This window comes from Lycorma delicatula, chromosome 6, assembly GCF_047948215.1.
Source record: "Lycorma delicatula isolate Av1 chromosome 6, ASM4794821v1, whole genome shotgun sequence".
Classification (NCBI taxonomy): Eukaryota; Metazoa; Arthropoda; class Insecta; order Hemiptera; family Fulgoridae; genus Lycorma; species Lycorma delicatula.
The window spans coordinates 143,142,685-143,160,279 of NC_134460.1; the positions used below are offsets into that span (position 1 = coordinate 143,142,685).

A 17,595-nucleotide genomic window follows, 5' to 3' on the forward strand; every position below is an offset into this window, starting at 1 on the left:
TAGAAAAAATTACTAATGTTTATGATAAAAATAAATGTAAAAAAAGCTTACAAACCATATTATAGTATTTAAGGAGTAATAATAAAAGTGATGAAGAGGGTTTAAGAGGAATATATAGAATTAAATGTAATGAGTGTAATAAAATTTATATTGGTAAAACTAACAGATCTTTTAAAAAGAGATTTATGGAACATTACAATGCTTTCAGAAACGGAAAGAGGGGTGTGTCTAATATGACTGACCATTTCTTAATATTACATAATAAAAATAATATACTGATTATAATATTAACATAAAAATAATATTACTGATTATAAAAATAATTTGAAAATTTGTAGGAACAGTAGAAGATTGGTTATACTTTAAAAATATTTTGTTTCAATTTATAAATATAAGTATGAAATGATTAATCAACAGATCATTTTTGAAGATTATTTAATTAAAGACATTATTGATTGCAGCAGTTGGCAACAGTGTTTATGTTTGCAGTTTCATGATGTTTTAAATTTATTATCATTCCAGTTGGTATTGAGTTATGTTGTTCATGTTTTCTGGTTATTTAGGGTTTATGGTTTCTAAATTTTTAGTTTTTATTTATTTATTTTTTGTTTTTGTTTGATATAATTTTGGAATTTTGAACCGACTGATGATCTGGAATCCTGTAAAGTCAACTTTTGGTATTACTTTCCTAGGTTGTGTTACTGAAAAATTAATAAAAAAAAATCAATATATATATATATATATATTATTAAAAAAATCTTTATTTTTACTGATACTTTGATTTTTTATTTAACAGTAGTAGAGTTTTCAAAGTTAAACATGAAAAAAATGAATAAAAAATAAATATATTTATTTTATTAGCAGAAATATAAGTATAAAATTTAATATATAATAAAACTGTAGCAGTTTTAAGTTAAAACTATAAATTTACAACAGTAATTTTAGTGGTTTTGTATATAAAGTAAAAAAAAAAAAATATATAAATAAATTTCTTTATATGTAAAATAAAATACAAACAAGTTTCCCTGAAAAGGGCTTAAAAGTAGATTAGAGAATATTTTTAAAATTTTTATCAAAAAACAGTTATTATTCTGTGAAAGATCAATTACAAGATAAGTCTGGTTTCCTAATTTCATGATGCCATTACACATTGATTTGCTGTTAATATTTTTGTTTATAATGAATGAAATACCCTTTACCTTTTTCAGTTACTTAACTGTTTTAAAGTATAGAAAGCATATTCTTGGTAGTTAAAATTTATTAAGTTTTGCTATGTAAAAATTTTAAAGATTTACAGTTCATCTTCAAGTTTCATTGATATATTTGATTAATTTTCACTTTTAAAAAAAGTTATTTATTTTCCACTTTAAAAAAATATTTATTTAGCTATTACATCTTGTTTCACACCAAACAATTCTTTAAGAGTAGCACTAGTTTCATTGTGTTCAAGTTTCTTTAAATAGGCATATTGAGAATAAACAAGTTTGTATATTGAATTGTATCTAGATTAAATAAATAAAAATTTTTAAACTAATTTTTCTGAACAAATTGTTGTAAAAAGGTAGGCTGTTTAATGTAAATTTGAAATGACCGCTGAGGATCATGTTTGAAACATAGATGACATCAGTCATCAGACAACAGTCCATTTGTCATGGACTGATGTCATAATGTAACAAAGAAATAGTATATAATTAAATCGCTATTAATAGAGGAAATAATAAATAATTTATTACAAAAACTGTATAAACACTAAAAGAAATTAATATTTTTAAACAAGCTATTTAAAAGTACCATTGCTAATTTACTTTAGATTGTCTGTTTTAACTAATTTTGAAAATAAAAGTAATGTCAAATGGAATTGTATGGACTGAACAAACTCGCATACGGCAAAATATAATACTAATTAATAGAGTTTGTTTGTTTAATAGTTTTAGTAAGGTTTGGGGAGGAAAGGGTGTAATTTTCAACCACCGATTGATTTTAAACATTCTATTAGGTAACAGTTAACACTTAAGCTGGCAATTGGTAGCTTATCCCTAAACAGTATTTTTACAGAAGGGTACCATTGGTGCCATCCATTCATGTGAACAGTTTTTCTTTTTCTTTAACTGATGGCATATGCTGGACATTTATTGTACAGAAAGAAAATGGGAGAAAGGATTTTGTTTAAAAGCTGCAATGTAGCTTCCTTGAGTATAAAAATCCAAGACAATCCATAATAGAAGATATCCAAGAAGAGTGGAGAGAAACTTTGTTTGATTTTTGAACAGTCACTAGAGAGATGGTTAAAAAATTCCTTCCCACTGGAAACCTCATGCCTTTATAAATTGTTCAACAAACTAGATGCATTAAAATTTCAAGGTTAGATAAATAGTGAAATATTCACATTATGATGTTATGATGCTTACGTCATGTCAAATGCTACAGACGGGGAAAAAATAACTACTTGTTAAATTATTGGAGTAACAAAGAAATTTTAATAATTGGTCTTTGTTTGAAAAATCGATAAGTTGACTAGATATAGTTTGTATATCTAGATACAGATATAATTCCACAATTCACATTTTGGATAATGTGAATAAAATTTATGGTAAGGTTATTGAGATGGAAAACAGAGTGACTGCGATGACCGATGATATAACAACACAATGTGTTCAATCTGTTGAGGAGAAAGTGTGAACCAGATGATGATGTTCAGGAAGTGGAGTAACAGATGTTGTTGTGTCAAAAGAGAAATTTGAAAAAGGCAGTGAAAAAAATATAAACTTGTGTGAGTACCTGGTGTATGGTAGAATGTATCAAACGCCATGAACATCTTGCCATAAAGCAAAGTAATTTTACTGTGTAAAAAAGGATTGGTACACATCGAGGGAAATAACAAAATAAAAAAGCCGCTCCTTTTTTTTAAATATGTTGTAGAGAAATCGCTTGGTGGTGACTATTTTCTACAGGTTTGGAGTATCTGCTACATGCAAAAAAAAAAAAATAGCATGCATGACTTAAAAGTGTATGCAAGACCTAAAATTTTATGTTTTTTAAATCTTAAAATATAAATTTCTTACTGTATTGTATTATATTTACTATTTTCAGATCTTTCAATACTGTGATTCCAGTTATATTGTATTGTAAATACCTGAAAAAAAATCATAAAAATAGCTTTTGCAATCTGTATGTGACACAATGTAATACATTAGCATTGCACATAAGAAAAATGAAATGAAAAGTAAAAAACTCAGTTTCGTAGTGTTTTAAGTCTAAATATTTTAAAATTTCTTTGTTTTAAAAACTTGGAATTGTATTATGCCTACATAACAAATTGGTTTGCAACAAACATATTCAGTTAGTAATATAAATAATAAATCTACAAATTAAAAAAAAAAAAGGTAATGTTACAAAATTTGAAATTAAATTATGAAATTAAAAAAAAAATGTATACTCTATATATAAAAAAAAAGTTTGAAAGGCATTTGTAAAGTATCTCTCATAAAGTGAAAGTACTGCTAGCTGGATAGTGTAGTGGAACATTTTTTTTGCAAGTTGCAGTAAGCAGTATTAGTAATAAAAATATTCATATTTTTTTAGTGATAACTATTATACTACGTAACAAAAAAATGCTTCACAATAAAAATTAACCAGTTAAAAAACAGTAGCAACTGCATGTCTCGTACACAATTTAAAAAAACTGTCAAAAATTCCAACTAACATGCTGCTCAGGAAGGTAGTAGTAGAAGCATTACTACTGAATGCTCACAGACCATTCCAAACATTTCCAGCCTGCTGGACTAATAATAAAGATATATAGATTAACTAAGTGAATTGGTGCCAATGGGATCTAGCAGAAACTAGGGAATGTTCAGTTTTATCCTATTGGCATCTTGCCATTCAGAATGTGTTAATAATGATAAATTAAGCAATGAAGGTTATTTGGATTGAGTTAGTTTCTTATAGGTACTAATGTAATGAAACGCTGTCTTACAACTACCTATCTAAACACCTATATGTTTAGCTTAACTGTTTAGACAGAAATTTGTTCATAATTTTATTTTGCCTAGTGGTATTTCCATAACTAATAAAAAGTTTTTTATCTTTAATATCAGTGGTTCTCAGATTGGGCATATGTTTATTTGATATCTTTCATATATTTTTAATTTTGTCAAGTTGTAACATCTTTCGCCTAGTGGTCTCAATTAAATTGTGTTTGGATACTGAGTTAATTACTGTTGCACTTCTTTAACTGCATCAAAACTGCATTTAAGGTACATCTGCAGTGAACAAAACTTGTACTATGAGGCATAAAAAGAGTTACAATTTTGACAAATTTCTGAAACATTTATGGAATCTGTAATATATTTTAGGAAGAAAAATAAATAAATGAAATGCTTTGAAAAAAAAATCATGTACCATAAACATTAATTGTAAGTAAATGGAGGAAAGAGAGTATAGAACAAAATATGGGAAGAACATTGGAATAACTTCCAATGTTAAATTATATTAATATATAAATCATGTTAAAAAAAAGAATTATAAGCTTATTGATAGAAGTAAATATATCCTAATTGGGAGTAACATTATAAAAGGCTTGCTTTTATTGGTCCTGCATTACGGCAATAAAAATTTCATCATAACATTAGATAAATAGTAAATAATTAGTAAAAATATACATTTTATCAGATCAATAAAAAAAAAAGAATCTTAATATTGTTAAATAAATTATAATCATATTCATTGTGAACATTTTATTAAATATTTGTATTTAAAAGGAAAACAGGATGTTGATTTTTCTGAACTTGCATAACATTTTCGTAGTCAAAATTTAACTTATCAAATGATAAAATTGAAAATTATTGTTCTTTTGACCGTATTAAAAGAAAAGTAATAGGAAAATGTTCTACCATAAAATTCAGTAATATTTATGATGAGTTTCAGGATAAATATCTTTGACATACTCAATTTTTCATAAATTATGCTTAATAGTTAAATTTTAATTTCTTTAATTACCTTCAGATGTTTTTCAGACTACCTGAAGGGATTTTTAGGTAAATTAAAAAAATCCTATTTTATTTTATTTTAAAAGCACCTATTACATTTAGTTGATTTAAAATTAAAAACCTTTGGTTGATTATAACTCAGTACTTCTAACTGGTTGATCTCAAATTTACAAGAATTGATTTTCATAGTGTTTTAAGTGAATCTGCCAAATATAAAATTAAATATTTTTTAAAATTTGTTGTGATGATATGATGTCTTTGCAGAAATAAAAAAAAACACATGGTGTTGTTTTCATTAGGAATGTGGTGTAATGAATTACACCAAATGGAAATATTGAAAAGGTTTTTCATTTTCATTTTTAAAAATGTATTATTTCATGACAGAAAGATCTAGCGCGCATGGGTGGTTTATGTCACTGTGATAGTTTCATCTCTCTTGTCCAGTCTGTGGATTTGTAAGGAGATGCGTGCATGTTACGATGTGACTGCCGGGTGAGACTTTTGTTCGCCAACTTTCAAACAAGCCCATGACAAAACTGTCACTGCACTACTAGGTTTTGATAGCTGCATGCACATGGATGACAAAATTGTCACTCTCCGTGCATTTCCTGCATTCCCACTACCCCATGTGCGTTCCGACTATCGACATGGTAACACGCAAACATACCATCGACATCTTTGCACAACGTGACTGTGCACGAAGACTATATTAATAATGATATTCTTATAGAAGTGGAAAAAAGACAAGTACTTTTTGACAAAAAATTGAAGGATTATTTAGACATTAATTTGAAAATTGAAGGTTGGGAAGAAGTCAGTCGAATAATATTTTCAAGTGCTTGGGATTACTTGTCATCACAACAAAAAACGGAAGACGGTAAGTTTTACATTTCAATATTAAAATTACAGTCATTTGTTATTATAATTATGTATTATTACTTTTATTATTGTATTATTACAATTATTTATTAGCTTGACATGCACTCTTAATAGGTAACTACATATTATTACAATTAAAATCAATGGCAGCTTGCGTATAAACACTGGAACTGCAGCACCCTCTATTTCCACTTGATGTTATCAATAACATTTAATATAATGAGCCCTTTTTTCTTTATAATTGTGCAATATGTAATCCTTAAGCTTAATGTCAGTAGCCATCCCCCAATTTATAAAAAGATACAAAAATCTTTGTATAGAACTGTGTGCTTCACAGTTCCAGCTGTGTTGTGTTTGGCTGTTGTGTGCATGCGCATGTACAAACTGCATGCAAGGCTGTGAGGGAGAGTGAGCACTGTTACTCCTGCAATGTCGACCCTGGCGTAATGGTAGAAGGTAGTTTTTTTTTTTACTCCGCGTGTGTATGTAACATTCCTTGTTCATTCCCTTTTCTAGTATAGTCAGTGGAAGGAATATGAAAGCGGTTTAGTTGTTTTCCAGTAATGATCAGATGATGGCGGAAAGCAAGGGCTCTTTGATTGCCAAATCTACCCAAAAACACGCTTGAAGGGTGAAAGAGACGGTATTAGTAAAAACGAATTATGTATTTGTTTCTGTGTATAAAGAAATTTAAATTAAGCACCATTAGGCTATAGTGTTTTTAAGCAGACATTTTATTAAGTTATTATCTAATAATAGTAAAAAATACTATCTGTTTTGACATCTTATTATTTATTCAGTTAAACCGAATATGGTTTTTAAGCAGAATGTGTTTAAAGACCATGTACTATATTCTTGAATGTGATAAAGTATAGAATTATCCTGCTTCCAGCTATTCTATTTGATTCATTTTTTTTTTTCAGAAAACTTTAACCATTCTCTTGAAAAGGCCCAGAAAACAATTTTCTGGAGCAGCATCCCCACTAATTTTAGCTACGACTCACCACTGATTTAAATCTTATATTGCCATGGTACAGCCCCTTGCAGTGAAGTAAAGTAAGATGAAAAATAATTGCCTGTGATTGCTACTGATATGGTTCTATCAGTTGGATTTGTTGAAATACTTTGTAGTGGACATTCATAAACAATATCAACAAATCGAATGCCATCTTTGCAATCTACAAAATTGTGTAAAATGCAACATGATTTTACTATTATATCAACAAAATTGAGACTGATATCAAGAGACCTGTGCAAAACTTGTCATTTGTTGCTAAGTATACTGAAAGTACACTCAACTATATGGAACGCGTGCCAATAGTTATAAATCTTCTTCATTGTAGTTCATGATTTTCTTACATATGGTTGTAAAATGTGTCTTAACAAGCCAAATGCTTCATCTTCTGCCAGAAAAAATGGCATCCTTTTTCCATTTTTGTCATTAGGCAAGGTACAATCATGTGGTATCTAATGGTTTTGCTGCAACCTTTTACCCATGTTTGAATTTTGAAATATACTGTAGTTGCTTGCTGCTCCATTCATACCGACGCCTATATATACAAATTTGTAATTTGCATCTATCCATGTCGTAAGAACTATGGAAAAATACTTTTTATAATTAAAACTCTGTGAACTTATGTTTGCTACCTGAATCATTCTGATACGTTTGCCGTCTATCATGCCCAGTATATTAGGAAGATTTGTCCGTTGGTAAAGCTGATTAGAGATAATCAGCCAGTCTTTTTCATTCTTTTCTGTCATTAATAGTTGGTGCAAATTCCGGATTTCAGTACATGTAGACTTTGCAATTTCTCATACTGTGGTGGCACCTAACAAATATTCAAATGATATGCTGTAGATGCTGGCGCCAGTCGCAAGATATCTGAAACAAAAAACTCTTTGTTAAGATCAAGTTAGGCAAAATAATAATTATCGCTATCACATACACACATATCCTCACAAATGCATATGTACATAAAAAACATGCGTAACTACTTAATTACTTAACTTACTATTAATTGATATTATAAATTCAATGATTGTTTATATTCTAAACATTTATTTTCAGGTAAACTGGTACAAAAAAGGTGGAGAAATTTAAGAACTTGTTTCTTACGAGAGCTACATGAACAAAAATCTACCATTTGGGTCTGACCACTAAGAAGAGAAGAAAGTACAAATATTTGAACAACTTTTATTTCTTCTCCCAAGCATGGAGACTTGAGAGTCCACAGGAAATGCAGTTTCTGTACATAAAGGTCAGTGCAATGAATATAGTGGAGATACCAGTGAAGATGTACCACAGTGAAGGCAACATACTTGAAAGAAAAATACAAATAAAAAACTATGAAGAAATGCTTCTGGACATTTTAAATAAAACAAGAGCTGACGAAAATAGATTGATTGAGGGAAAAATAAAAATGAATGTGATGACAATGAGAAGGAAAAAACATTTTACACTGTCTCTGGTTCCAGTGTTAAAAGCAGTCTGGCAGGAGAATAAATTAGAAGTACAAATCAAGATTTTACAAATTTTTGACGTTCAACAACAAAATTCTGACAGAATGATACAATCCTCGTATTTCTCTCAACAACCCAGTCTGTCTGGGCAAGATCAGTTTGGTCGCAGGTCAAGCACACAGCAAAATTATTCTCCTATGTAGTATATACCACCTACAAGTCCTTAATATTCCCAGATCAAACCAAATATTCTGTCTCCCTGCCACTGAGTCCCCAAAACCAGGGCTACATAGCTACAAGCACTCATCTGAATTCTTCTCCATTGTCATTATCCCCCCTTCAAAATTCCCAGATCACACCAAAATATTCTGTCTCCCTATCACCAAAACCTGGTATATTATTCTTTTCAACATCACCCAAAGCTCCTTAGCCACCTCATAATTAACCACAATTGTTTCACAGTTTTCTCCTGACTCTAATGAAGATATCAAAGTATACATATTCCAGGACTACAACACGCGAGCATTAATTTAATGGGTGGTAGTATGCACAACCACTCATATACACTGTGGTAATTTGTTAATTTTCAGCCAATTAGTTATTAAAAAAAAAATTAAAACAATTAAAATTACTTATTTTTATTTACTTACCTTAAAGTTATAGCAAGTCATTCTTCAACTGGGACAGACAATCTCGTTCATATTTTTGTATTTAATGCAGGTAAAAGACATAGTAATTCATCAAAACTTTCAACACTCATTCGAAAATATTAAAAAACTTTCTTTGGATGTTGTCTGAGTTTATGAAACAGTGTAAAACTTTCCACTTATTAGCCTGTCACTCCAAAGGGGGTGTACTCAGTATTCTTTTTTTGATATTTTATTTTATGACTCATGAGTTTGCAGATAATGACCATCTCTTCAAAATCCATATTGACAAATGAAGCTTGGATTTTAAAAAAGTTTAGTGACTGTCATCCTTTTGTGAGTGTACTTCACCTTGATGACGTGATGTGATAGTGACAGAAATGTTTTTGTCACTGTGATAAAAAATCACCCATGTGTGCTAGCTCAAAAGGAGACGAAGTGTCTTCACATTTCTTTTGGACAACTATACCTGCATGGTATTTTATTACTATACTCTATGCATACTTGAAAGATAGGTGGTTTAATTATCCTTCAGGAATGAAAGATCCAATTTATTACCTGGTCATAGATTTTGTCAATGATCGTCTGGTTTTTATAATTTATATTGCTGCACACAGCAGCCAACCTTTTTTTATGATTTTAATGTGACAAAAACCATACTTTACTGTGTAGTTTACGCAGAGTAAAGTAAATATATTTACACAGATCCTTCTTTGTCCAAATTCAGCATCCAGCCCTTTACATTAAAATTCCCTGGCAGTGTCTTTGAAGTCATTCATTTTGCCTCTTCTGATTTTTTTTCACTTTTTTATCTTCTTTTATAACGGTGATAAAATTTTGAACTATTTCAATTAATTTCATTTGTCTTGAATTTAACTATTTTAATTAATCCTAACTGTAAATATTTGAAATTCTTTATTCAACCCATTGTCCCTTGAATTGAATTAACCAATTTATATATTTAACAACTCTTTGCATGCCTATTTTTCTATTCAGTGTAATCCCTGATTTCATTTTCAATCATATTTCTGATTCTACCTTTTCAAATTTGTTGATCTTCTCTTACCATCATCTGTATAACTCAGTTTGCACTGTCAGACCTCTTGTGTTATTTAGTATATTAGACAATACTGTATTAAAACAGTATTTTGAGGAGTAAATTATGTAATGATTTTCTTGTCATCTATCATTATATAATTTGCAGAACTACCATAGATATTTTTAATTCTTTTAATCGTGTTTTCTGCCACTCCAGCTTGTGTATTTCCTGTTTCTTCTGTCATGTCCAAAAATGCCACATCATTTTTTTCCAAGTTCCCATTGTTGTTATAGTTAATATAAAAGAAAATTATCATACACATAAAAAACTCTTTATTATGTTATATCCACTATTTTTAATATCTGCCCTGCTGCAGATATTACAAACATAGCTATTGAGCAGGAAATCTTATCTTCCAGCTCTCATGAAGGACTTATTCTCTACTTCACTTCAAAGCACTGACATACCAACCACAATTACACTATAGTTCTTTCAGTTAACTGTATTAAAAATTTTCATTTAAAAATGATAAAACTTATCTATGCTACAAAACAGAGTGACTATTTTAAATTGTAGGCTCATGACAAAGTTCTCAATTTCTACTGTTATTTTTCAGTGTTTTTTTTCTCTGATTTTGTTGGTGGAATAAATGATAATGAAAGCTGTAATTTTTTTATGATTAACTATTTTAATTGTACATCAATTATGTTTGTTATTGCAGCGATTGATATTTTATTTAAGCTGGTTTTTAGATCTAATGATAATAATATGTAATTATTGTACTAATAATCATTCTGAAAATTATTAGTAAAACACAAGTTGATTAAACAATATTTATTTTACATATTTTGTTTGTCTTGTTAGGAAGAATTGGTGTTTTGGTAATGTTAGTGAAGCAATGTTGTAAAAAGGGAGGGAGCATTGACCAAGATGCCAGTAGTACAGTTGATTTTTATTTAGAGAAATGGGAATTTTTTAGTCATAATTAATGAAATTTTTTGTTTATTTAATATTCTGTTGTAGGATATAAATCAATATAGAAGTGGAATTGTTGGAATTGGTGGTGATGGCATATTATTTGAAATTATTAATGGTCTGCTGGAACGCATTGACTGGGAAGTTACTATGGAACGTGCAAAATTAGGAATCATACCTTGTGGATCTGGAAACGGTCTTGCAAAAACTATCAGCTTTGCTTACAAGTAAGATGTTTCCCTTATTCATCTCTTAATTTTTTATATTTAAAAGAAATTATCTTTCAGTTTTGGTATGATTTGTTTACAGTGTCTTGTATTAAAGAATATGTTGTATTGCTGCATTGTTTTAGGTTATATTGCGTGATTAATATTCGTATCATATTCATGTAATATGAATTATTGAAGTGTAAATACATTTTTACCGTGCAGTTAATGGTTCTGTTGACTGGAGATTTAATTTAACTCTGCTTTTTGTACACATAAATTTATTTTCTCTAATTACATGCTAATTTGAATCTATAGAGAAACATTTTTATGTATATTTTTTTCGTTAACAATGTTACAGTTGGCAGCTATATAGGTTTCACAGCAATACTTGTATAAAAAAAATAAATTGTTAACCTGGTAATAATTTTTTTTTTTGGGTGCTCAATGAATTGTCATCAGTGCCGGGATACAATATTAATAATAAATAATCAAATTTAAAAAATTAAACAATAATATAAAAATGCAACATACGTGTAAAAAGCTTATGTCATATGCTAAAGGTGAAATAAAAACACTGTAGAATACAATATTAAAAATTATAACTTAAAACAACAAAAAGATTAAGATAAAAAAATTGATATGAATAATCAAATATTTGAATACAGATTTATGGCCTTAAGAAATTGTAAGACATTCGATAACATCTCATTGTTCTGTAAGATATTTTGGATGTTAGCCCCTCGTTTAAACTTCTGACATAACAGGTACAGTCTACAAGGATGTGGTTTACTTTAGCTGGCAGTCACAATGAACACAAACGGGTGCATCAGTCTGATTCGTGAGGTATCTATGAGTTAGTTTAGTGTGCTGTATTCGCAAACAGCAACTAATTGCTCCCTCTTGATGATTACTCTTGCATGAGGAGCTCCATGGTGACATAGTGTTACTAACTGGATAAAGTTTATTGTTTATGGTAGCATTAAATTCACTTTGCTACTCATGATGGACAACTCTCTTAAGAAACAGTGTGATTAGTGAATAATGTTGTTGAAATAGAATAAAGCACATGTAAGCTTTTTTTAATACAGTTTGCAATCTTTGTAAATATGTTAAACAATGATGCATGATTAATTGTTTAGAAAGTTTAACATAATTAAATTCTGTTTCAGAGAAAATAGGTAAGATGAAGTAAAGTAACTTACTATTCTTATATTAATGATTTTATTTTTATGGCATATATTTATTAATAAAATTTATTTTATTCATTTATTTTTAATATAACAACATGATATGGTTTATGATTTAGCTTTGTCTTTCTGTCCTTCCTATTTTTTGTTAGTATAACATGTTATAATTATTGAATCTCTATTATTCTTTCAAAAGTAAGTATTCTCATATATTCACTTCTAATGTGAATCACTGAATTATTCATTTATACAAGGTGTGATTGGAAAGTTTTAAGACAGGTGCTGCTAAAAGTGCCCACCAAGTGTATGGCATGCGGGAAGAACAACCATCGGATGGGCAGCCTAGACTGTAAACGCACTTTACAATGAAGTGCTTACAGCTCACTGCAAACAGGAGCACGGCTGCCCTTGATTTACGCTGGGAAGCAACACTAGTTGGAGACTTCAATGTGTTGCTTATATTAGAGCAAGCCCAACAAGAGGCTAGTGGCCGCAGCTGGCTGGCATGTTGACAGGGAAGGTGATGCAGCCATTCAGAACATCATAGGAAAATACACGGTCACACACGTGGAGAGGGGCGATGGTTTCATCTCAGTAGAGCTAACCAGTACACCATCATCAGTTGTTACATCTCTCCCAACTGTGGGTTGGAACGGTATGAGGACTTTTTAGGAGACCTGTAATGTTGCATTAGGCAGGCCAGGTGCCCCATGGTTCTGGCCGTGGACCTCAATTCAGAATGCAGGGAGCTAGGAGGCAATAGGTCCATGACCAGAGGCTACACCTTGGCCACCGTACTGGGCTTGTCGGGATTAGTGGTTCACAACATGTCTGGGGTCACGATGTATGTGGGGATAGATAGTGGCTTGGTAGTAGACATCATGGCCACATCGAAGGTAATAGCATCTCAAGTGACAAGCTGGCAAGTTCTAGAGGATGAATTTGCCAGTGATCATTGAGCAATAGTCTTCACGTTAAGAAGCAATCGCCCCGGCAGGAGAGATATGGTATAGCAGTGGAGGCCAATGGAGACACAGGCCATGAGAATAGTGGATGCAGTTATGAAAGAACTGAACTGCAGGCGTACTTGGGAACCAGAGACCTTGATGGCCATCCTGGATGATGTGTGCAAAAGGGAGTTGCCTACTGAGATTCCTATACAGGAGAAGTGGATTAGAATGGCTAACGCTGGACAACACCAAGACATACATGCTGTTAGGTGAGAGAGAATGGGAGTTAGTGGGTAGGATGGTCGCCAGTATACTTAAGACTAAGGAGGAAGCCAGCAGAGAATGGGGTGAGGACTGCTAGCTGGTAGGAATCAAGCCAAAGATTTTAGCAATAATTGTATTTACTTCTTTTATGTTTAGCCTTGTAAGTTGTTTTTCATGTGCTATATAGTGTATTGAACAAACATATTAAGATTTATTTATATATGTGGAGTCAAGCCTTCAGGTTGTCTTGGCATCAAATAGTTACTAAGACTGTTGAAATGAATGAAGGGAACTAAAAAGGAGTTATTCTCAACATAGAGTAGGCAGAAAGTGAAAGCAACCTTTTGTTTGATCTACTGCAATATACCTTTGTATTTATGTTTGTATAGTGTTAAAATGTATGTTTTTGTATTATTCTGTATGCATACTGGAAGGAGATCAGTACAATCTTGGGGGCGTTACTCCGAGCAACGGGTGGTTTAAACTGTAATTTGTAGAATTAAGAGTGTTATTTTATTTTATTTTGTGATGCTTTGTAAAAAATGGTTGGATGGTACTCGACGATCAGGAGACAGGCGGAGAAGGCAACTAAGTGTTTAATCAACCACAATTACATATGTAATTAAGTTAGTATTGTGTCAACATGTGTTTTAATGATCCATCATGTAATTACCAGCGGGAGAGCAGTACAGCCTTGTGGTCAATCGCTCCGAGAAGAGGGAAGTCTACTATTGTAATTTGTAGAATTAAGTGTGCTATTTTATTTCATTTTGCACTAAGAGTGTAATTCTGTTACTTTTTGTGCTATGTTGTTTTATATCAAGATGTATTTTAAAATGGTTGGATGAATCCTGATAATTAGTGCGTCATGAGCAAAGGGGCAGGGCTTTGATCGCATTGTTCCCCACACTGCATAGACTGTAGTTATTAGATTTCTTTATATGTGAAACTGTCGACAATTGCTCAGGACACCTTTCATAGGGACATCTCAGGAGCCTCATTATAATAATATGTGTAAGCTTTTGTTAAACTGAAAATTTTGTTACAGGTAATATTTAGGGTAAGTTATAGTCCAAGTAATCTTTTTGTGTTGATGGCTACATTGTTCGGCATCCCGGATACTGTTTTGGAGCAAGGGGGTACAGGTTGTAAAAAACAGACAACATGAATCATGGTTGAGGGTTGCCCCGATGATGGCATCGGGAACCCTCAAGGTATGATGGGGCCGTAGGGAAGCGTAGGATGTGTGCAACGTTCATTTGGCACTGATAGGTTAGGAACGGGAAGGGTAGCTTCTCAGCGGAGGGGCATGTTGGCCATCCAGAAGTGGAGATTGGCGTGTTTTGATGAACTGGGAAGACCCCGATGGGACACCCCATGAGGGGGCAAGACAAGGGAGCAGAGATGACTACCATGACTCCCTGAGATGACCACACATTGCCTAATGGCAGGGGCTGGTGGTTTTGAGAGAGTTTTAAAAAAAATACAGGTGCCGCTACTGCTCAGTAGAGGGGTAGATGTGCCTGTGAGGTGTGGAAGGGGAAGCTAGTTTTGTCCTTGAAAATCCTGAAAAGATCATGATTATCTTTGTTCAGTAGAGAGTGAAGACTCGTCAGTTCTTGGCGGATTATTGATTTCACAAAATGGATGAAAAACAGAACAACAAGTTTTTATCAAACTTTGTTTGAAAACCAGGAAATCGGGTTCAGAGACTTATGAACTCTTAAAAGCCGCTTTCGGGGATAAATGTTTTTATCTGGTTAAACAAATTCAAAGATGGCGTAAATCAGTTGAAGATGATCACAGGTCCGACTGGCTTTTCACTTCAAATACCAATGAAAACATTGTGAAATTTCTCGATTCAGCATGCTCTGATCATAGACTTAAAATTAAAAAAATGAACTGAAATTAAAATGAAACTGAATTAAAATTAGGCTGATGAAATGATGTTCAGTTTCTATATGGTTCAGTCAATTGAAACTTAAGATTTGAACAAGCATTGGGTGTCTGCAAAATTCATTCCGAAATTGTTGTCAAACCAGTAGAAAAGACATTGACTTAAGTGTCCCAAGAACTGATTAGTTGGGCTGGAACTGAATTAGATTGTAACATAGGGTAATTACAGGTAACAAATCATGGGTTTATGGATATGACCCAGATCCTTCCATTACAATCATTGCAGTGGAAAGAATCTAAATTTGTCATGACTGAAAAAAAGCATGACACAGTCGGTCGAGAATGTGAAGACAATGTTGGTAGTTTTCTTCGATTCTACAGGTATTGTGCATCACAAATTTGTCCCTAAGAAGCAGCAGTCAACCAGGAATACTGTAAAAGGGTCCTTCAGCATTAGTACGAAACTGTGGAAGAAAAGGCCTGCATTTTGCCAAGACAAGAATTGGGTCTTCCACCTCAATAATTATTGACTCATTGTGCATTCTCAATCTCTAGTTTTTGGCCAAATTCTAATTTCGGCAATCCTTGTATTCCTGTGATTTAGCCCTTGTCGACTTCTTCTTTTTTTGTTGTTTTCTGAAACCAATTTAACTCAATTGAAGCCATCCAGACATACATGGAGAGGGTTCTTAACATCCTTAAGAAAGAAAATTTCTAGGAATGCTTGGAAAAGTGTGTTTTTAGGTGTCAGTATGTTTAGTCAGAAGGGGACTACTTTGAAAGAGATCCATGAAAATGGCCTGTAAGAACTGCCATTTTGAAATTACAAGTCCATTCTTAAAACTTTCCACTCTTACGTGAAACAAATTGAATAAGAGCAAGTTAATGAATGAGGGTTATATATATATATATATATATATATATATATATATATATGTGTGTGTGTGTATCACCAGTGTTATATATACTGTAATATATAATATTACAGTTTTAAATTTACAGTGGCGAGGATATCCAACAATACCTAACCTAACCAACAATACCTTGGTTAGGTTTAATTATTCTAAATATATATTATTTGCTGGTTGAATCAAACAATTAAAAGTCTTTATTTCATTTATAATGTAAATTATATTTATTATACTTTGAACTTGTAATTCATATATATATAATTATTGTATCAATTAATTATGCATTCATAACAAACACAAGTTGAGTCTGGAGGATGGAACTAGTTCCATCTTCCAAAGACTCAACTTGTGTTTTAATGCCCTATGGCATAAGACAAATTCAATTAATAAGAGTAACAAAAAAGTGAGAATTTATAAAGAGTAGGAAAAAAGTAAAAATTTTTATTTTAAAATTTTAAAGTCCTCCATTAATAAAATTTAAAGTTCCTCTTTTTAATAAAAAAGTAGTAAATGAAACCTGAGTCTTAACATAACTGCCCGCCAATAGTCATATGATTTCTTTTTTAGTTTAACATTGTAAATGAAACTATTATAAACAATAACATGAATCATATGATTTTTGCAATTACAATACGTTACATACATGATACAATCCATAATATTGCATTTCAACGGAGTAACAAAAAAGTGTAATTGTGAATAAATGAACAATAATGTAATTAATATTTATGTTTAATTGAAATGGTATTTACATTCATTTGTGATATAATATTAATAGTACTCATATAAATGTATAATAAATTAACTAAAAAGCTCATAATAGGTTTTTGAATAATAGTAATAATCAGTATATTGCATAAATAAATAATAATACAATTGAATATTTTAAACAGTGGGGAACAAAAAATAATTTTTTTTTTGTCTCTGGAAGAAAAATATGTGATTGATTCTGATAGTATTTTTTCTCCTGAATTCAAATATGGTATCAGTTTTCCCCCCTCATGCAAAGTTTCCGAGAGACGAGGGTTTGTAATTTCAATCATTTTAATACTTTCTGCATTCTTAACTACACAATATTCAAACATTTGACTCACCTAGAAAGTAAGAAATGATGATTTTCTGTTATATTTCATTCATTTCAGTATCCCTCTTGATAATCCAACAATAATCGGCCAGCATATTAGGATTTC

At 31.2% G+C, this 17,595-nt stretch overlaps 1 protein-coding gene across 1 annotated transcript in view; it reads left to right on the forward strand.

The window, feature by feature from the left end:
- Positions 1 to 17,595, forward strand: part of LOC142326310 (sphingosine kinase 1-like) — a 79,444-nt gene that overhangs the window by 22,177 nt on the left and 39,672 nt on the right. The window contains exon 3 of the mRNA XM_075368704.1: positions 11,037 to 11,215. Within this exon, the coding sequence (XP_075224819.1) occupies positions 11,037 to 11,215 (179 nt within the window). The remainder of the gene's footprint in view (positions 1 to 11,036; positions 11,216 to 17,595) is intronic.